Consider the following 27,900-nt stretch of genomic DNA (forward strand, 5'->3'; position numbering starts at 1 on the left):
CACCATTGGTGATAACGGTAGGGCCTACCAAATCCACGGCAGACCTCAAAAAAAAAAACTTCTCAATGACAAACCATTCTGGTTTTAGAATTTCATATAATGTTTAAATATCTGTTGAACTTATGGTCGAAATGGGTTTCGAGTTTCGAAATACTATCGAAAAATCACTGGCTATCGACAGTACAATACCATCGAAAATGTCGATAGTATCGATAGATTTTCGTAAATCGAATGGTTTTTGCAATACTATCAATATTATTATACGTATTATTATTATCGATTTTATCGATAGTATTACTCTTATCAATATTATAGCCGGTAGAAAGCTATCGATACCATCAATAGTATCGACAGAACTGACTTAAGGCGATGCAATCGATAGCACTATCGATGGAACCAAGTTTGCCACCCCTAGAATATGCCACCTTGAGCTCCATCCTATACAACCTAAAGCTAAATCCACCATCGAGTAGTGGTGCTAAAATAATAAAAAATATGGAGCTTTTCATACTGTTCATAAGTAGATACATAATCCTACAAGATAGGTAATAATATAAAAATATAGGTACTTAAAACCTGATTTACCTCATTGATGACTTTGCGCGTGCATTTAAGTTTCTTGTAAGGTCTTATATAAAGACTAAGAATACTTAGTTACATTCTTTTATATAAATCTGCACCTACCTAGGTCGAGACAACTGCCTCGGTGGCGTAGTTGTAATTGTACACGGCACAAGTACGACTACCGCGCTGAGGTCCTGGGTTCGAATCCCGAGTTGGGCCAAAATAATTGTGACTGGGTTTTTTCATCTTAAAAATTACTTAGTCGCAGCTCGGAGTCAGGAAGTTGGAAGTGTGATACGCCCGTGCCTCAGAAAGCACGTAAAACAGTTGGTCCTACGCCTGATTTCTCTCCGGTCATGTCGGACCGCCGCGCCGTCTCACCGGACTATGAGAGTGAAGGAATAGAGAGTGCATCTGTGTAATACGCACACACTTGTCCCCTATAATATATCCTGCGTACCTGACTTCCGCGATACCACCGGGCAAATTACCTACTGTATGTAATATTTGCTTTGTATGCTCACTTCTCATAAACGGAACAAAAATAGATAATAAAAAATTATCACATTGATTAAATTTAAAACAAACGGGGGACAAGCTTCACATTTGACCTAATTCATTAACGTCGATATTCATAACAGTAAAGCAACGCATTCTATCTACGATATATATATTATACGTACTTTTAAAACAGTACTTATCAAACCAATTATAAAGGCTAAAATAATATAATCAGAAACATTTGTTGTGTAAGAGTGTCGTATAATAGTCGCTGATATAATTATTGTATTATAATAAATTTAATTAAACTACGTTTAAATGGAGCGCTACAAATGTGAACCTTCGGTGAGTAGATACTAAATAGTAACATTAATATATCTTATTTGTAGGTATATAGTAATACTTGTCAGTGCAAACAATTCCATGAGGCATCAGTCGCATCAATTCACCTTTAACCCTTATTTCATAATTATATAGTCCCGTATTCCGGCGCAAGAACAACGGTCATTCTACTTTATGCGTTGTTGGAGAGCGAATAGAAAGCTTTAACAAATATGTGTAAATACTGAACAAAGAACCTGTTAACATGGTTTTCCAGACGATCGAGTTCGACCCTATGTGTGACAAAGAAAATCCTCAGAGGATTTCTTTTGAAGATGTCTCGGCGGCTGCTTTCAGAATACAGAGTGAAATTGTTAAAACACCGTGTGTGGTGAGTTACCGTTTTATATTTGATTACCGAACAATAAAGACATTGTATTGTATTATATGTATATTTTCAGAAATCGCACATGTCTACTGTGTTCGGCATGGAAATTTACTTAAAAAATGATTTCCTTCAACACACAGGGAGGTAAATGTTGTAATTATTGTTTTAGGCATAGTTATAAATAATTAAACTTAAATCCGGTTTAATATTTTCTTGATAGTTTATCCACCGAAATACTCTCAATAAGTAAAGCTTATCATTTATCATTAATATTTTCGTAATAATTCCGGAAAGGAGAATATATTTTATTTTATGCTCCTTATTATTTAATTCCAAACTTAATACTTATCAAGCGTAGTCAGGAAACGAAATAAAAATATAAACCAATATCTACCCACTTTTCATTTGACTCTATTGCATTCGTTTCGGTGTTCGGTGTAGTTGACAGATGAATATGGTATAGGTATGTGGGTACGAAACAATAACAAAATATTGAATTACTTAAATAGATATCTGTTTATTAATTATTAAAATAATTAATCAATAATATTAAGGTAAGTAATAATCACATATTTATGTAGGGACATAAATGTGTGATTATTACTTACCTTTATTACCTATATACTATACATTTTGTTACCCTTTTAACAGTTTTAAAGAGCGCGGCGCCCGCAACGCATTACTCCTACTGCCAGTAGAAGCAAAGACACGTGGTGTCATATCAGCCTCGCTTGGTAATCACTCGCAGGCCCTCAGTTACCATGCCAATAAGCTGAACATACCGACTACCGTGGTGATGCCAAACGTAGCCCCCATCATGAAGATACAGAAGTGTCAGTCGTACGGAGCCAATGTCATCGTGTACGGGCATGATATGAAAGAGGCCAAGTACCACGCCATGATGCTCGCTAAAGAGAAAAACCTTACTTATATCAATGGGTAAGTAAATTGCGTTTTAGAAGTTAGTAGTAGATCAGATATTAATATTTGTTATACACTAATGATTTCTTATGTTTACGCGAATGTTAGACATTGTTATACACTAATTTACAATTGTCTGATTTGCTTTTACTTTTGATTACCTATTCGTGATGTCCCAATTGGTCAGGTCCCATTGTACTAGGTTTAGTTTTCTAAATTTTTGTTGTTTTTTCAAAGAACAGCATATATTTTTTGCTTACAGGTATGATCATCCACATATAATGGCAGGTCAGGGTACGGTCGGACTTGAGATCTTGGAGCAAGTTCCTGACGTGGACGCGGTATTGGTACCTGTAGGGGGCGGCGGATTGCTGGCAGGAGTCGCCACGGCAATAAAGCATCTCAAGCCCCACGTTCTTATTTATGTAAGTGACTAAAAATAAAAAAAAAATAAAGTAAAGTTTTAACCTAGTAAAGTCTGAACAGTTCAGTTAAGATAAGATAAGATCTCAACAGTTTTTTCTCTCCATTAAGGTTTTCAAATGAACGAACTAATTGAATTGACAAAAAAACGTGGTTTTATTTGAAGCTCGAGACGCGAATAAGTTATAAGTTACTTAATTGCCAAAAAAATATTTTACTTAATGCATATTATAATAATTAGAATAACGTGTACCTACGTATTATTATAATTATTGCACATAATTCCTCCGAACTCAGTAATAAGTTATAAGATAATGGGGTTAATCTGTCAACTATCAAAGTCGAAACATATAAAGTAATATGTATTTTAATATATATTTTCCAGGCGACACATTATATTCTAGTCAGAGATGTTGTGGAGCTCCGTAACCGTAACCGAAACTATCGGATATCCGAAATCAAAATATATCCACAACCGTAACCGTATCCGTTAAAAAAGTTTCAGATAATATGTTTCGACCAGAGATGTTATGGAGCTCCGTAACCGTAACCGAAACTATCGGATATCCGAAATAAAAATATATCCGTAACCGTAACCGTATCCGTTATAATAGTTTCGGATAAGTTACGGATAATATGTTTAGTACAGTGAAGGAAAAGTTTCGTGTTACGTACTAAATTAATTTATAAGGACAATATGCGTCCAAAGTAATTTAATTTTTTTTTTTTTTTTTTGTTCACGTTAAATTTAAGCAGTGTGATAAAAACACAGAGGTTTTCCTAACACCCATGTCCCCCAATTAGTTCATCGATAATTAATAATCGGCGATGACGACGAACGATAGTTAGTATTCGTCGCCCTACTGTATTACATAATATATTCTTTTTTATTTTACTTTAATCTAATATCCGTAACCGAAACTATCCGAAACTACCGGATAATCCGAAATAATTACATATCCGTAACCGTATCCGAAACCGATATAATTTTATTCCTATATCCATATCCGTATCCATATCCGAAATATCATATCCATAACATCCCTGGTTTCGACAGGTTTTTGTATATGTAGTTTGTTCGTAATTTTTAGTCATAACATAACCTCATTCATATTCTTTTTTTTTATTTAGGAATAAGTATGTACTTATTTAATAAAGTGAAGGAATAGTGGTGTGTTACGTACTAAATTGATTTATAAGGACAAAATATGTCCAAAGTATGTACTTCAATTCGGACATTTTTTGATCAAGTGTGACAAAAACTTTTCACATAGAGGAGGGCGCATTACTTCACTGAATCTTCATCTCAAATTAAAAAACAGAGGTTTTCCGAACACTCATGTCCCTGAATTAGTTCATCGATAATTAATAATTGACGATGACGATGGACGATAGTTAGTAATCGTCGCCCTACCGTATTACATAATATTTTTATTTTACTTTAATCTAATATCCGTAACCGAAACTATCCGAAACGAACGGATAATCCGAAATAATTACATATCCGTAACCGTATCCGAAACCGATATAATTTGATACCTATATCCATATCCGTATCCACATCTGAAATTTCATATCCATAACATCCCTGATTCTATTATCGTCTTAGATACACTCGACGTTTCATACTCCACATTTAATGCTTCCATCACTATTTAGCAGAGGTCTTAATGACTTGTCGGGCCTATATCTGATGAATCGTTCCACTTAAGGCGATACCTCAAGGTCCATTTTCATACATTTTGTTTCACCTTTAATCTGGGTAACTAAACAAGTATTGGCAAGTAAAGAATTTAAATTCACGTCTAGTTAGTGATTAGTTCTCGCAGTTGAAGAAAAACGTAAAAATAATTAATAATCATGGATATTTCTGCCTTTAAAATTTCGTCATATTAAATTTTAAAGGCCGAAATATCCATGATTATTAATTATTTTTACGTTTTTCTTCAACTGCGAGAACTAATCACTAACTAGACGTGAATTTAAATTCTTTACTTGCCAATACTTGTTTAGTTACCCAGATTAAAGGTGAAACAAAATGTATGAAAATGGACCTTGAGGTATCGCCCTTATGACTTACTTATCGGTTGCCTTGGCCTTACCGGTCGCCACGCTGCAAAATATTAAACTTAGAAAACCAATAAAAATTTGCAATCTTACCTAACTAATTATTTAGTTATTTCAATATTTCTTTACTTACTTCTAAAAATTCTGTCATGTATACATTTATATATAATTTGTAAAGCAATGTAGACTGTAGGTCCGGCACTACGTTATTTTGTTTGATTAAATTTATGAGTTACAAGAGTTATATACAACGGATATTAAGAGTACAGTAACCCTTTATCGCACAGGATTCAATGGTTCGTGATGACACATGCCAAAGGTTGCTAGATAAAACCTGATAAAACCGACTAAATAAGACATACTTTATAATGAATATCTTAACCAAATTAGCTACCGTTGAAACTCACGACATCCTTTGGTTTCTCTTGTGATGTGATTAAGTATGAAAAATATTGTTTTAAATCTCTATAATAGTATGGCTACTGTGACGGAATGTCATATTAACCTAGTAATAGTGAGAATAGTAGCATTATGCGTTAATATTTTTGATAATAATAAGATGGAAATGGAGTGAAAGAATTCCTCCTTTGAAAGATTACATAAAGAATTAAATGAATATTTTCAGATATTTAATTATACCAACAAATGAGATATTTAATTCGATTATATAAATACCCATCGGCAGGGAGTGGAGACAGAGAAGTGTCCAAGCATGAAACACGCAATGGAAGAAGATGAGCCCGTCAGCGTAGACATTAGATCAACGTTGGCGGATGGTCTCGCTGTGCCAACTGTGGGCTACAACGCGTTTGTTACAGTTAAACCAATCGTCGATAAATTGGTAAGTAAGCGATATACTTTAACTTAAGTATTTAAAGGCCCTCTTATATGTACCCGGTAAGGAATTATATAGCCTTGCATAAGGCTTAAGTATTTAAAGGCCCTCTTATATGTACCCGGTAAGGAATTATATAGTCTTGCATAAGGCTATCCTGCGTAATGCATTCGGTAGATAATGGGCATATAATTTATCTGTCTTAAAAAGCTACTGCGGGAGAGCTGTCAGAAAAAACATACAACTTTTCTTAGGTTCCAAATTTCTTTTATGGCCCGACCCCAAAGTGACTATTTCTTTCTAAATCTACTGAAGCTTTGATCTGATGTGATAAAAAAGATGCATAATAAATGTTATGATAATAATATTATATTATATTACGTAGGTCTTCAGTCACTATAAGTACCTATGAAATGATTACCTAACTAGAAAACGGTTAATGTTTATAGTCATCTAATGATAAGAAGTATCAACAAAGAGTAAGAACTCCATGGTGTCAAGAGAGTATATTGCGAAACATAGATACGTTGCACATGCGAGTCAAGAATGCACACATGCGGGAGCGTATCATTGCATACGGGTGGGACCTCAGGTGGGACCTATCTATCTTGTCTTTTATCAGCAATATGAATATTAATAGGTTTGCGATGTTAAAAGTACATACAAATCCGATGCTCAATAAGAAAATTTACATTGACTTTCTTTGACAATCCTCTTTTGTCAAAGATATTCTAAATCGTTTTGAGAGAAAAATTATAGACCTATATTTAACATTACGTTGTACTGTATTGGGTTGGAGACGTGATGATATTGTCTTCCTAGCCGATTTTGCCCACGACTACTGGTAAAAAAAATTGAAAGACATTTAATTAAGGCTCACTGAGTACATGGCTCATATAGCCAATATTATTTATGAAAGTGCGAGCGCATTTTGAGCACGATAATACTCCGACAACGTAATTATAATTAATGGTCAGAGGTGGACGGACCTTTAGACTGGAGATATTAATTGATTATAAAATGTAATAGTCACAAAAAATATTTCTATTACCTGAGTGTAAACATCGCTATGATATATTTTGAAACTTGTTAATAAACAATAAAATTTAAATTTTCAAGTATAATCAAAAATGGCACCATCAATCATTCTTTATTATTATAACCTGTGACAATTAAAGTTAACTATGTATGTAATATGTATTATGAAAAATATCTTGCGATAACTTATACTCATATTTGATAGCCGTACAAAAAATATTATGTTTTATTATCTACCTACAAGATATCATGTTGTTTATAGTTTTTTTGCCATAAACAGGCTAGTGGCTGTACACACTCGATACAAGTAGTATACGTCGCATTTTTTGTGTACGTTCTGTTTGTACCCTTAAACAAGATAAGTCTTACGAAATCTTAGATATTTGTCTAAAGTAAGAATATTGGCAATGCAACTACGATTGTTTGGTTGATGAAGTACCAAATAGTTAATTAGATAGAGCCACAAATCTGTCACATATAGAATTATACTATAATAAATATTACAAAATTTGCATTATAACCGAACAATGGACAGATTACAGTGAATGAAGACTGGATTGCTCGCGCTATCTTAAGACTGGTGGAGCAAGAGAAATACGTCGTGGAGGGCGGCGGAGCGGTCGGCGTGGCTGCGATCGTCGCGGGCCTGGTGCCTGAACTCGCTGGAAAAAAGTATGTTCCATTACACTGATTATAATTAATGTTATAAACAAATTTATATACTACAAAGTATGAAATTCTACATAATTAAAAAGATCTTCGTGATTTAGACACTTACATTTATACTGTTGTTCGAGTTAACGAACGATTTATGGCCAAAGCAAAGGGTCACTGACCTTTCCGGTTACTGACCTAGTAGATAATACGATAAATAAATTCAGAAACCCATCGTAAAATTAAAATATCGTATACTTATTATTTGTAGAGTGGTGTGCATCCTTTCTGGTGGAAACATCGACACCACGATCCTGGGCAGGTGTCTGGAGCGGGGCCTGGCGGCGGAGCAGCGGCTGGTGAAGTTCAAGGTGACGGTGAGCGACCGGCCGGGCGGCATCGCCGAGCTGTGCAAGCTCATCGCTTCACTCGGAGTCTCTATAAAGGACATTATACAAGAACGGGCCTGGGTGCATGGCGATATATTCAGTGTTCGGGTATGAACAAATATCACAATGCCGCCCTCTTAATAAAATAATGGCCTATTCCAAAATTGTTAACTTGTGGGAATTGTCAAAAAACTAATGTATGTTTTCGACCTTTTATGTAAGTTGCTATAAAATTTAACTTATTATAGATAGGTTAAAAATGAAACCTATAGTATGACAAAAAGGAAAAAAAAGATCGCAAACAGAAATTAGTTTTTTGACGATTCCCACAAATCAATAATTTTAAAATAGGTCATTATTTTATTAGAGTACTATATATTTTTTTACTGTATAGGGATTTATTATTTACAGCAGCAATAGCCTAGTTGGGTGTAGAACGGACTGCCGATACGAATGTCCACAGGTTCGAATCGCAAGGGCACACAAATCTGACTTTTCTAAATTTATATGTGTATTCTCTGTGAACTATCGCTTGCTTTAACGGTGAAGGAAAACATCACGAGGAAACCTCCATACCTGAGAAGTTCTCAACAGAAATTTTAAGGGGTGTGTGAAGTCTACCAATCCGCACTCGGCCAGCATGGTGGACTAAGGCCTCATCCCCCTGAGTAGTAGAGGAGGCCCGTGCCCAGCAGTGGGACAGTATACAGGGTCATTTCGACATTGCGTTACTAAATGAAACCACAGGTTCGTGGTGACCTCTGCTAACACCGTGCAAAAGATTATTCATAAGTAACGTATATTTACGTCAATAATCCCGATTTTAGATTTATGGTTTTTTGATCACGCTGTCTCTTAACGCGCTTAACTGAAGTGAATGAACTACGTCACAGCTGATGATATTATTACCGAACCTATAGGGTTCAGAAGGTCAGCTCACAAATGAACTCCCAATACGTTCACTGACTTGGTTGCAACAGTTCATTGAGTCAATAATTAATTACTACAAAAAATATTTCGTCAATTACCTAGTCTTGCCATAAATATTGTAATAAAGAAAAAAGAAAATTGTTAACTGCAAATAACATTTATTACTTTTACAGTGTGTCAGTTTAATACATAAATATAAAACAATTAAAAATATAAAAAGCTTATTCGAAGTGGTCTCCATTGGCTGCAATACAGTCCTTTAAACGATGAGGCCAGTTATCAATAGAAGCACGCACTCTTTCCATGGGAAAATTCTTCACTGCCAATCGTATAGATTGTTTTAGGGACTCAAATTATCATGGCGTTTAGAGCAAGCTGTACTCTCTAAAACTGACCACAAATCATAATCCAGCGGATTAAGATCGGGACTAGACGACGGCCAGTCTTCAGCTCTGATGAAGTCCGAAACGTTCGATTCCAACCAAGACTGCGTGGACCGAGCTTTATGACCCGGCGCCGAGTCTTGCTGGAAGGACCATACTTGGTTATTGAACATGGTGATGTTAAGGGGCTTAACTACCTTCTCAAGAATGGTATCTTGATACACTTGTGCCGATGTTTTGATACCTTTTTCACAAAAATATGGCTCAGTCACTCCTTCATAGCTAACACCCCACCAAACCATCACTGAAGTCGGATAATGTCCACGTTGCACTCTGTCGACTAATTGGGAAGCTTCCTTAGAGCTTTGAGCATAAATACGGTCATTTTGTTTGTTAAAATGTTGCTCAATTGTAAAAATTTTCTCATCCGTAAACAAAATTTTTCTGTGACCTCCCTTTGCGTACCGCTTCAGTAGTTGTTTCGATTTTACCACCCTATTCTTCTTTAAATTATCAGTTAAGAAATGGCCAGTGCGTCTCTTATAGGCTGCAAGTCCTAAGTCATCTTTTAAAATACGCGACATGGTTCTAGGTGCTATCTTCATTTCCCGAGATAAAATCTTTTGCTTTCGGACAGGATTTCTTCGAATTCTTTCCCTTACTGCTTTGACCACCTTTTTCGTACGAACAGGTCACAAACAGAGGAGGTCTCATTGTACCTATTAATAGCCCGGTACACAAACATTTTACTAATACCAAGTGTATGGAGAGTTTTAAAAATTGCATTTGGCTCCATACCTACTTTGTGTAATGCTATCACAGCGATTCGGTTCTCTTTATCACCCCACACCATTTTAATATCGCAAAATATTTTACAATGTATTGGCGCCAAAATGAGAAAACACAATGAACAATCGTATAAAAATGACAGATTCGAAATTCAAATGTAATATTTTTTTATAATTAAGTGTAACAGTATTTATGGCCAGACTAAGTATAAACGTTATTTTCGTTAATAAAATAGTTTTCTTACCAAAAAAGTTACCTACATAATTCCTAAAGTTACAAGATTTAAATCTATTGGTATCGTATTTTTTTAAAATTCTACATGATATTCCGACATTTATTTTAATTCCAACATTAATATTTCGGTTTGTCATAATATCTAAAAGAAGACTACGTACACATTACCGAACGTCATATTATGCTTTCTGTACCATTTCTTTGCTATGGCAATACGTCCGAGTCTTTGACCGAGTGAAAAGAGCGCGCGATTATTCAATACAATAGTCGTACTCTTTCTCGCCTAAACTAGCAATGTTGTCAGTATAAACCTTTTTACCAAAAAGCTTGCTAAAACGACACAGCATTTCAAAAATTCTGATATTAGATTTTTTTTTATTACATGATGTTCTAACAGATTTAACACACAATTGTATTACAAAATAAAATAAGTAATGATTTATGATGAAATGATTAATGAAAAGTCTACCTAATTAAAATAATACACAGCAATATTTTAGTATTTTTAAAACATTATTTTAAGTAATAAAGTATAATAGAGATTTTGGATTCAGTCACTCATTTTCAATAGGCATACGGGGTATAAAATAAACAAGATATTGCACAATAAGTTAATAATAAAAAAAGTTTGGTAACACTGCGAAGGCACGTGTTAGTTGTAAAACTCTGGCTCGTCAAATATCGTGTACCTCCAGACTAGTGTTGCCAGGGTCAATTTGTTTAAAAATCAAGACGGTAAAACAAATCGAGATTTAGTGTTGTAGATCGGGACATAAAAAAGCAAGTATTTTTTTTAAATTTAAGTTTTATGTATTGCGTTTTACAAAAAAATCACTGCAAGTCATGCTAAAGTTGCGTTTTATTTGGATTTCTGTTTTAACATCGAAGCACAGATCGCCGGGTAGTCGCATCTCTAAGCAAAAGAATAAAACAAAACTGTACCTTCAGCGCTAGTGAGATGATACTTGCTATTTTGATTGCATTGTCGCACTCAACACAGTGATGAATTCGTAGTTTGTTTTTTCATAATACTTAATGGTTTTAATAATTTTATTAGTGCAAAACGGGCCACGTCCCCAGAACCCTAAAAATCGGGACATCCCGCGCAAATCGGGACATCAGGCAACACTACTCCAGACTACTACATTTGGGGAATTCGCTAACCTCGTGTGTCGCGTGTTGGTCGGTAAGGCACAAAGATATTTAAAGTGGTCCCCTAAATGCGACCTTAACACTTATAAAATAGAGTCTATTTTTAGAAATATTTTTGTCATTTTAAATATTTTACGATCGCGAAGTTGCATCGTTGACGCGTACGCGAAACTGAACTAATCACAATCTATTGATTATGTTTCTAGCGGGGGCTGTCATTACGATTTTAATGTGGATTTATGAATTTGCGATAGGTACTGAATGGAAAAATCTAATATCATTTTGTCCGACCCGGGATTCGATCCCGTGACCTTAGCAAAGCATCCGTACTATAATACAACTGCGGCACCGAGGTAGTCACAAATTAACTCTATTAAAAATACTTTGAAGTATGAAACAACTTTTAAAGGAACAAGCAATCTACAAATCATTAGGTATTGGTAAAAGCATTTACTATTTTGAAAACATGTTAAGATACCTATTGGGACGTCGCGCCGTGACGCATCCCGTCGCTCGACATTTTTACCTAAAACTATCACATTACCTAATTATTATCAAGATTGTAACTTTATTATTAATTGTTCGTGTGAATTGCCAGACTTGCAGAATGATATTTTATTGTTATGAGTGTTATAAATCTAACCGTTGAACATATTTATTATAACTACATATCTACTAAAATGGATGAACTACCTACATTAGAATGTGTGTGTTTTGATTTAAAAGAATGAAACCACTTTAAAATTACGGAAATCATGTGTTATGTGTACCTAACATATGCAGTTGTGGTTATTTGATTAGTGTCGTTTGCTTATGATGATAGTTTGAGCATAGAAAATATTGTAATGAAATGTGATGATTAATGCGTGATGTTTATGTTGGCGTTGGATGTCCACCTGCAAGGTGGACAGACGACTTGATAAACGTCGCGGGAACACATTGGATGCAGGCAGCTTTCGACAGGTCCGTCTGGAAATATTTAGGGGAGGCCTATGTTCAACAGTGGACTTTATGTGGCTGATGATGATAATGATGTTTAGGTATGTGGCTTTTTTGTAACGTCGGCGTAGCGTCGTCGCTGCTGGTCTAATTGTTGATTGAGGGATGTGGCACGACACAAAACCCTAGGTAGTTAAAGCGCCGACATCAGCTGTTCGGTTGCGGGGCGGCGCGCGCGGTGCGACGAACTACCCTTGCGCTCCGAGTGTGCATCACTTGTTCGTGTGCGTGAGCATAATATTATCAATGAATTTGTGCGATGTTGCCGCTCCGAAGAATTCTAGTATAGTAGTAGTGGCAAAAGGGTGTGTAAAAATAAAATGACTATTTGAATATTTATTTTGTTTGAAAATTTTACTTTTTTGTTTTTGACCTTAGGTTAGAGTAACTTATAGTAAACTGCTTCTTTCAAGATGACTTTCTCGCAGTTAAATTTAAGTCTAGAGTTACAAAATGACCCGTATAATACAGGGCTGATATATTATTATAGGGATTTAAAGAACAATCATCAGTAGATCACCTGATGGAAACTCCACGGTCATACGTCTATAAACATCCACAATTCTAGAAACGTCAACACAAGGAACACGGAAGAAAGGGGGATTTTTTGAAAGTAACAGCGACTAGCAAGTCGTCTAATGACATCAATTCGCAGTGTCGACTCGACTTAGTGTGATAATTTGACGACGGCTTAAACGTTAAAATTAGATTTACTTATCTATGAGACAATGGTGCTACCACACCGGTCCGTTGTACGCAGTAGCATAGCTTGCCATAGAGTGGCCCTATATCTAAATTTATTGGGGGCCCTTTAGAGCAGTGAAGTGAAGTGTGGATGTCAAATTCAAAGGTATTTTTGTCATTCAGGTGAAAGTAGTGTGCGAGACTCGCGGGCCAGAGCACATGAACGAGCTGCGTGTGATGATCGCGCAGGCGTACAGGGAGTGGGACTTCGCGGGCGAGCACGTGGGCCGCCGCGGCAGCACCGACTCGCTTGACGACGTCTCGCATTAACCACGCACTGCACACGAACTTTAAAACGCATTTTAGTTTATAAGAATACTTTAAAATCTGTGATAACAATATAACTATATTTTTGTATGTAATGTGTTTTATGCTTTAAATAGGGACTTTTGACACATTTTTGTTTATTCATCTTCATACTAGTATTGGTATTCTGACCATGTACCCTTCCATTTTGTAGTACCCCTAGCACGAACATTTTCAGCCATTATATCTTTTTCGTTCTGTAATATATTTGAGATGTATGGGTCGAACCATGGTAGCTCGGTATCAAAGATGACATTCGCAGAAAAGTACGTGATAGCCCGCCGTGGCGAAACACCACGGCAGTCTTAACTCTTCAGCTATCCCAAAATGGGAACTAAGGCTCGACCGAAATCTCGCTCTCGGTCTCGGCATTCTCGGCTATAAATCCAGCCGAGAATTTTGTCTCGGTTCTCGGCTAAAAACCGCCGAGATTCTCAGCAATTACCGAGAAACTTTGTACGGAACAGAATGAGATTCAAATCAGCGTGCGGCCATATTCGTAGCTCGGTGTGAGTGAGTGAGTAGGCAGTCTGCGTTGTGATTGGTTGGAGTCCCAGTTGGTGAACTGCGGCCGCCTTCGCGCCGTTCGTTCACGGTTTATTTAGCCATTGTTGTTAAATTGAAATTAGTTAAAATATTCTAGTTAATAAAAGTAAGTAACAAGCCCACATTAGGCCAGCTTAGTGAATGCCTAAACCCTCTCAGTAGTAAAGGAGAGATGTTCCCAGCAGTGGGATCCAATATTTAATACATCGTATAAATTGTATAAATGTAAGTACTTTTTAACCGACTTCAAAAAAAGAGGAGGTTATCAATTCGACGGAAATGATTTTTTTTTCTTTTGTATGTTTTTTACCTCAGAACTCGCTCATTTATGAAGCGATTTGGAAAATTCTTTTTTTATTCGCATTCTTTCCCATATTTTTTTTTTCAACATCGCTTCAGTAGTTTGGTTTTAAAACTAAAAAAACTAGAATAATTATGTCGTCCTAGAAAACGAAATCGCGAATTTTGCTTTCCTATGACGTTTTTAGTTATGTTTTTGCATTGAGTTTGGTTGAGTGTACTTCTCATATACTTATACATATAGCATAACATCTTTTCCGAGTGTCAGGGGTAGGCAGAGGCGTAACATTTCAGCGCGATAGTCGTACTGTGTGTGAAACATATTAGTTGTGTTTTTGGGTTGGGTTTAGTTGACTCTACTTCTTCCATGCATATATATAGTATCACACCTTTTCCCCTTTTCAGGGGTAGGCAGAGGTGTAACATTTCAGCGCGATAGTCGTACTGCGAGCGAAACACATTAGCTGTGTTTTTGCGTTGGGTTTAGTGGACTCTACTTCTTACATACATATATATAGCAGCACACCTTTTACCCTTTTCAGGGGTACTCAGACGTGTAACTCCTGATACCTGATGCTATATGATGAAGGTGTGATGCTATATATATATATATATATATATATATCACATCACACCTTTTCCCCTTTGCAGGGGTACTCAGAGGTGTAACTCCTGAGCGCGATAGTCGTTTCGTGAGTGAAACACGCCATCGAGAAGGTCTATTTTTTACTAACACAAAAAATCAAAAAATAAAAATAATTTTAACAAAAAATTAAACCGCCTTCAAAAACCACTCAAAACCAAAAAATAATTTCACATAACAGGTATATGAGGTATATCATCATTATCATCATGATGAATCATACTTTGCAAGTTATTTGTGTTTATATTATATATTTTTTTTAACTGTTATAATTTTCCCAATTTAGAGCACATTACCATTATTGAGCGACATATTTTTTATATAAATTGAACAAAATGGATCATATAATGATTAATTATGTTACGTGAATGTTAGAAGACATGGAAATAAAACTATTTTTACGGATTTATTCGCGGTTTTTCATTTATTATGATTTCCTCCCGACGTTTCAGGAAAAAAACTGCAGCTTTTATGTTCACGGGGCGAACCGAGGCAAAAATAATTATAATACCTGTATGTATACTTATATGGAAAGACCGAGATGGATATTGGTCGTCCGAAAGTCAAAGTTATTATATCTATCTACATAATCTTATAACATAGTATAAAAAAACTGCGATAAAATCCAAAAAATGGCTTTATTTTAATATGGATTATAGTCTCACGAAACCTATGATTCTACTTATTAAAATATTTTTTGTTAGTTTTTCGAAAAGATTTTATTAAAATGTCATAATTTTTATTCGTTCATGACAATCCGAAAAAACAAAATGGAAATAAAATTGTCAGTGCAATATTTTTAATGTTTTATTTACTTTGGTTTTCAAAATCTATCAAGTTATACAATTCATATTATGTAAAACGAAGTGCAATGTGACTATAATCTTTGTAAAAAAATCTTCATTTAGTAAAAAATGTCCACTGACGTATGTGTGATAATTTGAATTCCTTGTCGTTTTCATGTGGCGCAACTTTACTCAATTAATTATATTGTTTTCTAGGACGTTGAATATGACGAATTTTGCGATCCCAATAATCCACGGAAGATAAAGTATGAGGACATAGTAGCTGCCTCTAAACGAATATTAGGAGCCGTAATTCGTACACCATGCACGGTACGATATCCCCTCTGGTTCTTGTTCTATAACTAAATTTATATTTACGTTGGTCGACTTTTACTAGCGCTTTCGACAGATCCGTCAGGAAATCTTTGGGGGAGGCTTATATTCAGCAGTGGACATCATGTGGCTGATGACTTTTTTTAACCCAATTTTAAACTTAGTTGTGTTTTGTCAGAAAATCTTTAAATAATGTGGGAAGATGTTCCACAGTGGATCACCTCTTTTTGTACAAAATCATTTTAGCTTAAATTTCTGACAACGCATTCATAATCTTTAAAATATCAGATCTATATGACCAATCTAAAACGTATTTTTTTAAATATTGGTAGAAAAATTGATCTATCTTTTTGTCGATGACAGTTTCAACAAGATTGCAGTTAATGATTTTTCTTATGTTGCATGACCATAGAAAGCGAATATGTCTGAAAAACTTGGAATGGAGCTATATTTGAAAATGGAATTTCTACAGTACACTGGATGGTAAATATTGAAATAATAATAGGTAATGTAGCTAGTCATGTAGGTAAATAGGGGTTCTTTAAAATTCTTTTATCTATACGGCCATCAACGCTGCCCTACAATTAGAAAACCCGTAATTGTAAGGAGACGAATATGCCCTAGTAGACAGAATAGGGCCTTCTGACCCAAAATAATTTATGATTGGAGCCTCATCGTCGCTATTGAGATACAAATAAATATTTAGATAAGAAAGTACCTATGAAAGTGAAAATTGTTTTTTATAATATAAGTATTACGCTAAACTCACAGGTCTGGAGATCCCGTAACCTTGAAGGCTGCAAGGTTTTCGCAACTTCGGGAGTAAATGATAATATAAATAACCGCTATAAAATCCGAAAAATAGTTTTATTTCAATATTCCTTTCCCCTTTTAAACAGTTTCAAAGAACGCGGAGTGCGTAGTACTTTGACTACGTTGAGTGACGAACAAAAGAAATACGGCGTCATTACTTCAAGCACCGGTAATCACGGCATAGCTGTAAGCTATCACTCCACACAACTGGGCGTACCGTGCATAGTAGTAATGCCGGTAAACGCCCCAATAACCAAAGTGAACAAGTGCGGGAGACACGGTGCCAAGATTATCCAGTTCGGAACCACATTGGCGGAAGCAAAGAGGCATGCTATGACTATAAGTAAGGAAAAGAAAATGATGTTTATCAACGGGTATGTAAAATAATGTACTATAATTTTAAATTATACTGTATAAATAACTTTTCAATGTGACTCCACCAATAATATTATATTCGCGCTTAAGTTTTGCTAAAGCTCAAACAATTTTATCCTCTCGCTAATCCCTATATTTTTTTCTTTAAAATAATTAAAGGTCTGTTTCTACGGTAAAAACTGATGTTTTTGCAGAAACAAGTTTCGGGTGGGGATCTTTTGTTAACTGACAAGCTTCAGCTAATGAGCTACATGTACGATTTATTTAAATACTTTGATTTCAATGCACGCATCAGTTATGTTTTTAAGTTCGCTACGCCAGTATGCAATACAAAGCCAGATGTTATCAAAAAAAAAAAAAATCTACAAGGGTGCGGGAGCACACGCCTGGTATTATAATGCTACAACAGTGTAGCAAAACACGTACGGTGTGTTTTGCGTAGCTGATGTGCACATAAAATTCTGCGTAGCGTTCGTTATGACTTGTTTGGTGTATGAAACCGCACTGAAGTTTAGGTTTGCTATGTGAGTGCGGGACAACGCACTTGGCTTTCATCCCGGGCGTCTCGGGTCGAGAATTTCAAGAGTCTTAACAATTATTTTGTATTTTTGATGTTTATCTACAAGCGTTATTTACCTACCTATACGCAGTTAAACACTCACAACACAACTAAAGAAAGAACAGTTTTTTATAAAATTTTAAATACTTATTGCAATTTTAATTAGTTCTAAGGTTATACAGATTAGGCTTAAATTAGTAGATATATATAATTTCCTCCCCACAGATTTGATCATCCTCACGTTATAGAAGGTCAAGGGACTGTGGGTTTAGAAATAATGGAACAAGTCCCGGCTGTTGACGCCATAATAGTCCCAACAGGTGGCGGCAGTTTATTATGCGGCATTTGTATTGCAGCAAAACATATTAAACCTGATACTGAAGTTTACGTAAGTGCTCATTTAATAGTGGAAAAATGTCTTATTTGTTCCAAATACTTTTTAAGGGTTTTTTTACAGGGCGTCGAAACCGATAAAACATGCAGCATGACCGAAGCACTAAGGAAGAATGAACGAATTTATTTTGCTATTGATTCAACAATCGCCGATGGATTAGGTGTCAATATGGTCGGAGTTAATACATTTTATAATATTAAGGGGCATGTGGATAAAATGGTATATTATCATTACTTGTTTATAAGGTTTATAATATAGAGATGATAAGTATTACCTGCTAATGATAATGATATTAACTATTCATAGTACCTGCTGCTTAACATAAAAAGTTAATCAGTAAGCCACGAAAGCCGTTTGTTTTGTAGGTGGTGGTAAAAGAAGACTGGGTAGCTCGAGGTATCATGCACATCATAGAAGAAGAGAGACTTGTTGTTGAAGGTGCCGGCGCTACAACTCTTTCGGCCGTTATGGCGGGATTATTTCCAAATTTGAAGGGGAAAAAGTATGTCGTATGGTATATAGACGATTTTTAAGTGACATATGTATGTTGACAAAAATCTTTATTTCAGGGTTGTTTGCGTTTTATCTGGAGGTAACATCGACCCGACAATTCTAGCGCGTGCCCTAGAAAGGGGTATGGCTGCCGAGGGTAGATTGGTGAAGTTTAAAGTGACTGTCACGGATCGTCCGGGCGGCATGGCTGAGCTCTGCACAATGATGGCTGGTATTGGTGTTACAATGAGGGACTGCGTGCCGGACCGTGCTTGGGTCAAGGGAGATGTTTTCAGTGTGCAGGTACGACCCAGCAACTATACCATACAATATGTGAGCACTAAAAGCACTAAAAACAGCCTTATGCCCATAAATCTTCTTGTAATTCTTTTTTATTTATCATGGATATCTGAATGCAGACCTGAATAAATATTATTATGTGCAAGCTTACGGAATACGTAAAATACTGACATAAGTACCTACTATTTCAATCCTCGGCTCGAAAATTGAACCCATATAGCTTCCCGTTTCACAATTGCTTACGATTTCACATGAGATTTTTTTTTCTTGGGTGCACGCAAAGATGCCTCACGGCACCCGATGGTGAGTACCTAAAGAGATGACCAAAAAATTTGACCGGCGAAACATAAACATCCCCGGATTGTAAATAGATTATTACTTATTATAAAAATAACTGTTACAGTTGAAAGTTATAGCAGAAACAAGAGGCTGGGATCATACAAAAGAATTAATAGAGCAAATTAAAAAGAATTACAAGGAATATTTCTTCCTGGAAGTAGGCGAACGGCAAGATAAGACTGCAGCCACAAGACGCGGCCCGTGTCTCGCGCCTAACCCTGTCTGTATGCAAAAGTAAATATAAAAAACTACGTATTGTAACATTTCGAATTAAAAAAATTACAACTAAGTATAAGTAGGTAATTATATGAATTATTAATATTCTGGATGTGCAATTAAATATGCTGTGTATAGCCATTTTATTTCGATGTATTATTTTATTAAATAGTTATCAAAAGTATTAAGTAAATAATAAATTAAAGAATTGACTGTTAGGCGGTACGAAGTTCGCTGGGTCAGCTAGTATTGAATAATACCTATTGAAATGGTATATGGTACTATGCAGCTGCAGCCCGCAAATCTGCAGCGGAAAGTCATGTAAGTGTTACAACGCAGCACATGCCAAGCAAAGCCAGCCATGCAGCCATGTGTTAAGCCAAGCCAGCCATGCAGCCATGTGTTAAGCCAAGCCAAAGCCAAAGCCAAGCCAAAGCCAAAGCCAAAGCCAAAGCCAAAGCCAAAGCCAAAGCCAAAGCCAAAGCCAAAGCCAAAGCCAAAGCCAAAGCCAAAGCCAAAGCCAAAGCCAAAGCCAAAGCCAAAGCCAAAGCCAAAGCCAAAGCCAAAGCCAAAGCCAAAGCCAAAGCCAAAGCCAAAGCCAAAGCCAAAGCCAAAGCCAAAGCCAAAGCCAAAGCCAAAGCCAAAGCCAAAGCCAAAGCCAAAGCCAAAGCCAAAGCCAAAGCCAAAGCCAAAGCCAAAGCCAAAGCCAAAGCCAAAGCCAAAGCCAAAGCCAAAGCCAAAGCCAAAGCCAAAGCCAAAGCCAAAGCCAAAGCCAAAGCCAAAGCCAAAGCCAAAGCCAAAGCCAAAGCCAAAGCCAAAGCCAAAGCCAAAGCCAAAGCCAAAGCCAAAGCCAAAGCCAAAGCCAAAGCCAAAGCCAAAGCCAAAGCCAAAGCCAAAGCCAAAGCCAAAGCCAAAGCCAAAGCCAAAGCCAAAGCCAAAGCCAAAGCCAAAGCCAAAGCCAAAGCCAAAGCCAAAGCCAAAGCCAAAGCCACAGCCACAGCCACAGCCACAGCCACAGCCACAGCCAAAGCTAAAGCCATGCCACGGAGGTTGAATGCCGCAACTCCCACTCAAGCCAGCCAGCAGTATAAATATTGCCTATGGTTCGCCGTTGATTGTTCGTGACATGACATCCAACTGTTAAATGACGGGTATAAAAACCCAAGGCATTTATTTCAATGGACATTCAATTGTGTGCACTAGTATAAGGCGAAACGCTGTCCGAATAATAAAACATAATCTCTGAAGTAATTTGTATTTATATTTCTCCCTTCTGTTTTATAAGCGAGAAGAATCTACAGTGCGTAGTATCGCGCATTTTATGAGCGATTAAGGGCGGCGAATCCCTAGAACCCATAGGCATCGTGTACCCCCCGCACAAGTGCACCCCTCTGTCTTGAACTAATCACAATAAAAACTAAATGACAATGGAAACTGTTGACCACAGAGGTTTTATTATGATTTAGCCTCAGAATAAGAACAAGCATAGAAGGAATCTAAATTACCCTCATATACTTATCCTATTTTTTCAAATAGGCCAAAACCGTTGAAAAGAACGAGACAAATATTATGTTGCTAAAGTCGGCTTGCGTACACTTTAAAATAATCAAAGGGTTACCTTTGGTCCTCTTTATGATGCCGAATTAAAAAGCAAATAAAATGTCAAATGTGCCCACTTGCCAACCTCAAAACAATGTCACAAACGCGCCCACACAATTTAGTTACGTTATACTTCAGCGCGTGCTTTTCAAAAGTGGCTACATGTTTTGTAATATTTTTGTTGTTAATTTTAATAAATACACAGTGCTGTTTAAATAAAATATAGCCCTACGAACAAGCAATGGCCTGCGTTATTGTGGGATGTAAATCTCATTCTTCTCGTAAAGAAAATGAAACTGAAATCATCAGCTTCCATCGGTGAGTAAACAAAAAACCCAATATATTTGCTTAGACCCTCTGCATAAGTGCAAAAAGTGTTATTAATTATGCTTTATTATGCTGTAGTCATATTATAATCTGCTGTTGGCCATTCGATACAGTAATTATTAAGTATTTTTCATTTTTACCAATTTACGTAATCGAGTTCAATAGTGTTGTGCTGCATATTCTGTCGATAACATAGATGTTAGTATATTGTAGTTTACTATTTTGCATAAATTGCCTTTTACTTACAATATACGGTGGTGTAGTGGTAAAAGCCACTTGGAAACCGTGCGCGAAGGCTGGGGTCGAGGAAACTATCTGATTTTCATAGTGTGTTTCATACAATGTGTTTCATTGCAGATTCCCCAAAGATGATGTTATGAGGAAAAAAAGGAACCCAATTGGCATTGGAAAAAACAGCATCGTGTTTGCTCTAAGCATTTCGGCAAAGTTTTATTAACATTGAAATAAGTTATTAAACATATGTGCCATGAATGATACCACTGTGTTTTAATTTTACTGTGCCATTTTAGTAGCTTCTGTCAAATCACACCTCTTGGGTATCTTTTAATCCCTAAGAAAGTCAGAAAAGAACAGAAGGGGTGCTGGCTTTCTCCTAGACGAAATTCTTGCCGATTTCTTGTTTGTTACTTACAGCGGTTTCCATTCCTTCCGAAATTTCTAACATTTGCTTAATTTAATTATCTAAATGCTAAACCATTTTTGTGTGAATGACATTTCGGAAGGCATGAAAACTGCTGTAAATAGCAAATGAAAATTGGACAAAATTTTGTTCGAAGAAAGCCGGTAGTTCCATTGTTTATGTAATTTAACAGCTTCTTAACTAGTGCTTTTATATACCCAGACTTCTTCTGGTACTTGAATACCAAATCAGGGTTTTGATATCTTTTTTAGCCTTTATCTAAAATAGCAGCAATTTGCAGCGGTTTGTAGTTGACTGACCGAAAAGTGTTTATTTTAGCTGGTCTGTGAATTTACCATAGCCGATAGATAACGCATCTATCGATATCGATAAGATGTCAGAAGGGATCGCAACACAATTAAATTTCTTGCTAAGACAGAGTACACTCAAATGTCATAGTGTTACTTCTATGCTTGTCATTGTTCTGAGGGTTTAGCATATACCCGCGTGATTTTTATTTGAGAAAAAAAAAATATGTTGTTATGTAGTACCTACTATACTGTGTAGGTGCAGATGCACCTCCCTAAAAGTAATCTTGGCGGTCTCCATGCTAGAACCGGTCATCTGCCTTTAATCTGCAAAGAAATTATGTAAAAGAGTAACTTTTGCTCGCGACTTCGCCCGCGTGTAAGATTTCCCGGATAGAAGTCCCGCTATATATTTTCCCGGGATAAAATGTAGCCTATGCCCTTCCCAAGGTCTGAAACTATCTTTATACCAAATTTCATCGATATCCGTTATATAGGTTTTGAGTTCAGACAGGCAGACAGATGCGACGGGGTCTTTGTTTTAAAATATATTCTTTAAACATTTTAAGAGGAACAATTCCGTCATACATGGTTATTGCATAACTGCATACGACACGGAAGCTCTCAATAAGAATAAATATGCGTTTTCGCAACATTTTTCATTGATGCTCCGGCCCTTTTGGTCACAGCGTGATATTATATTGCCTATGACCTTCCTTGATAAATGGACTATCCAACAATAAAATATTTTTTTAATTTGATCTGGGAGTTCCTGAGATTAGTACATTTAAACTCTTCAGCGTTATATAATAAGTATAGATAGGTAAGACTTGGGAATATTAGTTTTCCACATCCCAGCAAGTCCTTTTATAAACTCTTTGCTCTATAACAAGACGGGATAATACTCTACAATAAGAAGATGGAGACTCTTTTTAGATATATTATAATTCTCCTTGCTTTGTGGAGACTGCAGTGGCGTAAAGCGGGTTCTGGTTATTTTATCCTGGAAAACTCCGTCACAGTGGCGAAACCGCAAGCAAAACTAATACTTATTTGATAAAATTAAATGAAAAATAAAGGTTTTATTTTACTTATTTTAAAAAGTGTGAGACTGTGGTTGGAGAAGCTTGGCTATTTGAAAAGCAAAAAGCCAAATATAACAAATGGACACATATTTCAAAGAGAATTATAATATATATGAAAAGGGTATCAACTTCTTGATGAAAACACATACTTATCTCCAATCATTGACGTATATCTTCAATATTTTTTATCTACCTGTCACAATTTGTCAATATTTTTAATTACAATAACCCTAAATATCCAAAAATGATTCAAGACAAATAAAGTAATAAGGAAACATAATGTTAATTAACAAAAAATCGTAACAAACTCCCCAAAACATGCATATTTGTAAAACGGACTATGGGCTGACCACAATGTTCTTCACATCTTCATAACTAATTACTTACTTAAAATATAAGAATAATTTTAATACCTAGTACTTTCAAAATGGATGTTTCATCGGACACGGAAAAGGAATCACTAGGTGTATCACCTGCAGTTCTAGCTAAACGTTACCTAGTTAAACCGAATCCGTGGTGCTCAGTAAGTAAACCAATTATTTTATCTTGAATTAATACAGGTTTCTTGATCATGTAAAGTGTTAAGTAACCACCATCACATTAGAATTCAAATCTACCTCGCCTGTATGTGGATATAGATGGTGAGTTAGCAAACATACTACAGTTCCTGCCAATGATACCTTGTTAGGAAAAAAACAGTTGTAAATACTAATGCAGCGCTGCGTCCCTGAATAGGCACGCGCAGATTAATTACCCTTGTATGGTGCCGACTGCAAACACGGCTAAAAACGGAGGTATCAATGAAGTACCGCTTGACGGACTGGAACATTAATTACCATTGAATTATTTTCAGAAACTTGATTTGGAATTTGATGTTTATTGCGATGCTGCCAACCCAAAACTTATAAGTTACAAAAGCATTACCAAAGCTGCTTCAGAAATCAAGAGTGTAATAGCAAAAACTCCTCTAAGAGTAATGATTATTGCTATATTTGAATTATGTTATAATAGTATACCTTATAACATTCACAATTTGTATAAATATTTTAACTTCTAGAAGTCAAAATGCTGCGTCCAATTCAATATGGAGTTACATTACAAATTTGAGTTATTTCATCAGACAGGAAGGTTATTAAATTATTTTCATCGGGTAAATATTACATAACATAAAGCAAGAATCAAAGTGACAAAAACTTTTATTTCTATTTTAGTTTCCATGAAAGGAGCGCGTTATACTCCCTAAAAATGTTAGACGAAAGACAACGAGCAGCCGGTGTCATCACTGCCTCACTGGGAAATTGGGCTCAAGTAGGGAATACGATTAATACATATCATGTATACCCTATTAATGATTTTACAAGTACTTCAGTACCTTTATAATAATAGATTAAAAAAACATATCTAAACGTTTTTTTTTTATTTTGGCAGGCTCTAGCGTATTATGGAAAACGCTTGGGTATCCCAGTGATCGTCGTTCTCCCCGTTCACACTATGCCAGATATAACTAAGAAATGCGAAGATTTCGGGGCTCAAGTTATATTGCGTGGAAACGATTTTGGTGAAGCAAAACGACAAGCATTTCAAATCATTTCTAATGGAAAAAACTGTTCATACATAAACGGGTGAAATATACGCTTATATTCTGTGCGATCTTCATGATCGTAAATAATATTTAGTAGATGCCTACCTACTTATAAGTTATAACTTATAGGTACGTACTATTTACGTATAAGTGCGTATAAAGAACTACCGATCATAAAATATTTGATTATAGATTCATTTTCAGTTATGACCATCCGAACGTGATAGCGGGAGCAGGTACCATAGGCTTGGAAATATTAGAACAACTTCCGGGCACACAAGTAATTCTCGTTCCAGTGGGCGGTGGAGGATTGATAGCTGGAATCGCGACTGCAGTCAAGCAATTAAGGCCTGAAATTCTCATTTATGTACACAGTTTTATTTATTAAGTATAATTCGCCTTGTTCATTCGGATTGAAAATATCAATTCGCAATGACTATAATTCAATATCTGTATAAAATAGTATTATATATAATCGGCAATAGCCTAGTTGGGATTGGACTGCCGAGACGAATCTAAGTAGGTTCAAAACCGAAGGGACCTCCAACTGTCCTAAAGTTATGAGTGTATACTTTGTGAATTATCGATTGCTTAAACAGTGAAGGAAAACATCGTGAAGAAACCTACATATCTGAGAAATTATCCATAAATTTTGAGGGTATGTGAAGTCTGCCAATCCGCACTAGGCCAGCATGCTGGAGTAAGGTCTAATCCCTCTCATAGTAGAAGAAGCCTGTGCCCAGCAGTGGGACAGTATATAAAACAGGGCTGATATCACTAACTCTTATTAGCAGTTATATACATTAATTACGCGACTCAATCAATAATACCAACAACAGTATCTTTAAAGTATTTCTTTATTGAGTAAAAGGGATAAAACGATAAGGAATTAGATTTTAATGTTTATTGTTTCCAGGGTATCCAGTCTGATAAATGTGGCAGTTTTTATAAAGCTATGGAAAATAATCGACCTATTAACACAAGTGTATATCACGGTTTAGCCGAGTCTTTAGCTATACCTCTTGTGGGTTATAATGCATTTCATTCTGCACATCATCTCGTCGATAAAATGGTACATAACCATAACTATAAATAAATATACCTAATTCATAAATACTTAAATAAAATATGTTTAATGGGAAATTATGTGTTTTCAAGGTTTTGGTAAACGATGATTCGTTAACTAGAGCTATTTTACACTTGGCAGAAGAAGAAAAGGTGATCACAGAGGGTGCGGGTGCAATTAGCGTGGCTGCTTTGCTTGCAGCTCCAAATATATTACCTGAATTACAGAACAAAACGTAAAATAATGCTGTTGTAATGTTTATATAATAAGTAGTATTAGTGCATTACTTAGTATATTATTTTGTTAGTTGATAAGTATTTGTTGATTTGTTTATTATTTTTACGTTGCTTACAGTGTTGTTTGCGTAATCACTGGCGGAAACATTAACCATATTATATTGACTCGATGTTTGGACCGCGCCAAAGCAATAGAAGGTCGACTAATTAAAATTACTGTAAGGACGTTTTTGAACACCTGTATTCAATAATAGTTTCTAATATTTACATATTAACATGTATCTATTTAGATATAACACTAAGTTTTAGTATTAGCACTTAGCGGTGTAAAGTTCGACTCCTTCGCCAGAGATAAAATAATATTGGTGGTCACAATATTCAGATAATGTTATTCAGTATTAGCCTTAGACACTGGAATTTGTCCCTGATACCTATGGGGATATACTCCATGGGACGGAATAATCTTGGCGAAAATTGGGTAAGAGCTACGTCTCTGCCTGTCCCTTCGGAAATAAAAGGCGTGGGCGTGTGTATGTATCCTAATAATAAAATTTATACATAAGTATTAATACTATATGGGTACGTACCCACCTACCTATATCTTGCTCAAAAATCAAGCAGGTACTTACCTTGTCATAGAGGTACTTAGCACAAACTTTCTTCACTATGGATATTTCAGATTAAATTAGCCACAGAAGATTCTAAAGGACATGCAAAAATATTAAGAATAATAGCCAGTATGTCTTGTAATATTCTTCAAAGTTACAGAGAAAGTGGTTGGCTAATCGAAGACAGATTCTACACAACATATGTACGATTATCATTATTATTATTAATCGAAACGGCTACCTTGTTTTTACCATGGTAACTTAAACTAATTAATGTAATTTCAGCTAATTCTTATTTGTGAGACTCGGGGTATACAACACGCATGTTCAGTAAAACGGGTTCTGAATACACTGTTTCCAGACTTGTGTCAATTTGAAGAGGAACCTTTTAACCCTGTAGAAGCATGTTGTTGTTTTCCCAAGAGATTTCCATAACGCTTAATACGACGTGTATATACATTTAACTATAATACGGCAATAAAATAATTTATGTACCCAATCTTCCATTTCATAAAAATATGCATTAAATAAATTGTGATGTCTTTTCTTTATTTCAAAACATATAAATTACAGCAGTGCATCATTTCCTCGACAGATTGAACACAAATATAAGTTTATTAATATTTTTCTCAGCAAATCCATTAATTTGATACACATATTATAGAAGAGAGTAAAAAAAAGTTTGTCTGCTATCAAGATAGCAGACAAACTTTTTT

At 35.8% G+C, this 27,900-nt stretch overlaps 3 protein-coding genes across 3 annotated transcripts; all 3 read left to right on the forward strand.

The window, feature by feature from the left end:
* The first annotated feature begins 1,218 nt into the window (after positions 1 to 1,218).
* Positions 1,219 to 14,144, forward strand: LOC115446941 (L-threonine ammonia-lyase). Its single transcript, XM_030173788.2, has 9 exons — positions 1,219 to 1,410; positions 1,664 to 1,777; positions 1,848 to 1,918; positions 2,426 to 2,713; positions 2,958 to 3,120; positions 5,871 to 6,026; positions 7,594 to 7,730; positions 7,984 to 8,209; positions 13,456 to 14,144. Exons 1-9 carry the CDS (start codon positions 1,384 to 1,386, stop codon positions 13,600 to 13,602), a joined length of 1,329 nt encoding a protein of 442 aa, XP_030029648.2. The 5' UTR covers positions 1,219 to 1,383; the 3' UTR covers positions 13,603 to 14,144.
* A 782-nt stretch (positions 14,145 to 14,926) lies between these two features.
* On the forward strand, positions 14,927 to 19,879 carry LOC115446942 (L-threonine ammonia-lyase). Its single transcript, XM_030173790.2, has 9 exons — positions 14,927 to 16,053; positions 16,129 to 16,242; positions 16,658 to 16,728; positions 17,145 to 17,432; positions 18,218 to 18,380; positions 18,450 to 18,605; positions 18,752 to 18,888; positions 18,956 to 19,181; positions 19,582 to 19,879. The coding sequence occupies exons 1-9, from the start codon at positions 16,042 to 16,044 to the stop codon at positions 19,753 to 19,755; spliced, it is 1,341 nt and encodes a 446-aa protein (XP_030029650.2). The 5' UTR covers positions 14,927 to 16,041; the 3' UTR covers positions 19,756 to 19,879.
* Positions 19,880 to 24,038: 4,159 nt separating this feature from the next.
* On the forward strand, positions 24,039 to 27,716 carry LOC115446944 (L-threonine dehydratase catabolic TdcB). The gene is made up of 11 exons (XM_030173791.2): positions 24,039 to 24,215; positions 24,546 to 24,665; positions 24,750 to 24,820; positions 24,904 to 25,000; positions 25,121 to 25,314; positions 25,479 to 25,641; positions 26,191 to 26,346; positions 26,433 to 26,575; positions 26,695 to 26,794; positions 27,256 to 27,387; positions 27,470 to 27,716. Exons 1-11 carry the CDS (start codon positions 24,120 to 24,122, stop codon positions 27,617 to 27,619), a joined length of 1,422 nt encoding a protein of 473 aa, XP_030029651.2. The 5' UTR covers positions 24,039 to 24,119; the 3' UTR covers positions 27,620 to 27,716.
* Positions 27,717 to 27,900: the final 184 nt, after the last annotated feature.

The sequence above is a fragment of the Manduca sexta genome, chromosome 13 (genome assembly GCF_014839805.1).
Source record: "Manduca sexta isolate Smith_Timp_Sample1 chromosome 13, JHU_Msex_v1.0, whole genome shotgun sequence".
NCBI lineage: Eukaryota > Metazoa > Arthropoda > Insecta > Lepidoptera > Sphingidae > Manduca > Manduca sexta.

Excerpts from the sequence above, each read along its gene's own strand:
- LOC115446941 (XM_030173788.2), top strand. The coding sequence starts at position 1,384 with ATGGAGCGCTACAAATGTGAACCTTCG. Across the intron at positions 1,919-2,425 it reads TTCCTTCAACACACAGGGAG|TTTTAAAGAGCGCGGCGCCC; the intron begins GTAAATGTTGTA and ends CCCTTTTAACAG. Across the intron at positions 7,731-7,983 it reads CCTGAACTCGCTGGAAAAAA|AGTGGTGTGCATCCTTTCTG; the intron begins GTATGTTCCATT and ends TATTATTTGTAG.
- LOC115446942 (XM_030173790.2), top strand. Across the intron at positions 17,433-18,217 it reads AAAATGATGTTTATCAACGG|ATTTGATCATCCTCACGTTA; the intron begins GTATGTAAAATA and ends TCCTCCCCACAG. Across the intron at positions 18,381-18,449 it reads AACCTGATACTGAAGTTTAC|GGCGTCGAAACCGATAAAAC; the intron begins GTAAGTGCTCAT and ends GTTTTTTTACAG.
- LOC115446944 (XM_030173791.2), top strand. The coding sequence starts at position 24,120 with ATGGATGTTTCATCGGACACGGAAAAGGAATCACTAGGTGTATCACCT. Across the intron at positions 24,821-24,903 it reads TTATTTCATCAGACAGGAAG|TTTCCATGAAAGGAGCGCGT; the intron begins GTTATTAAATTA and ends TTTCTATTTTAG. Across the intron at positions 26,795-27,255 it reads GTCGACTAATTAAAATTACT|ATTAAATTAGCCACAGAAGA; the intron begins GTAAGGACGTTT and ends TGGATATTTCAG.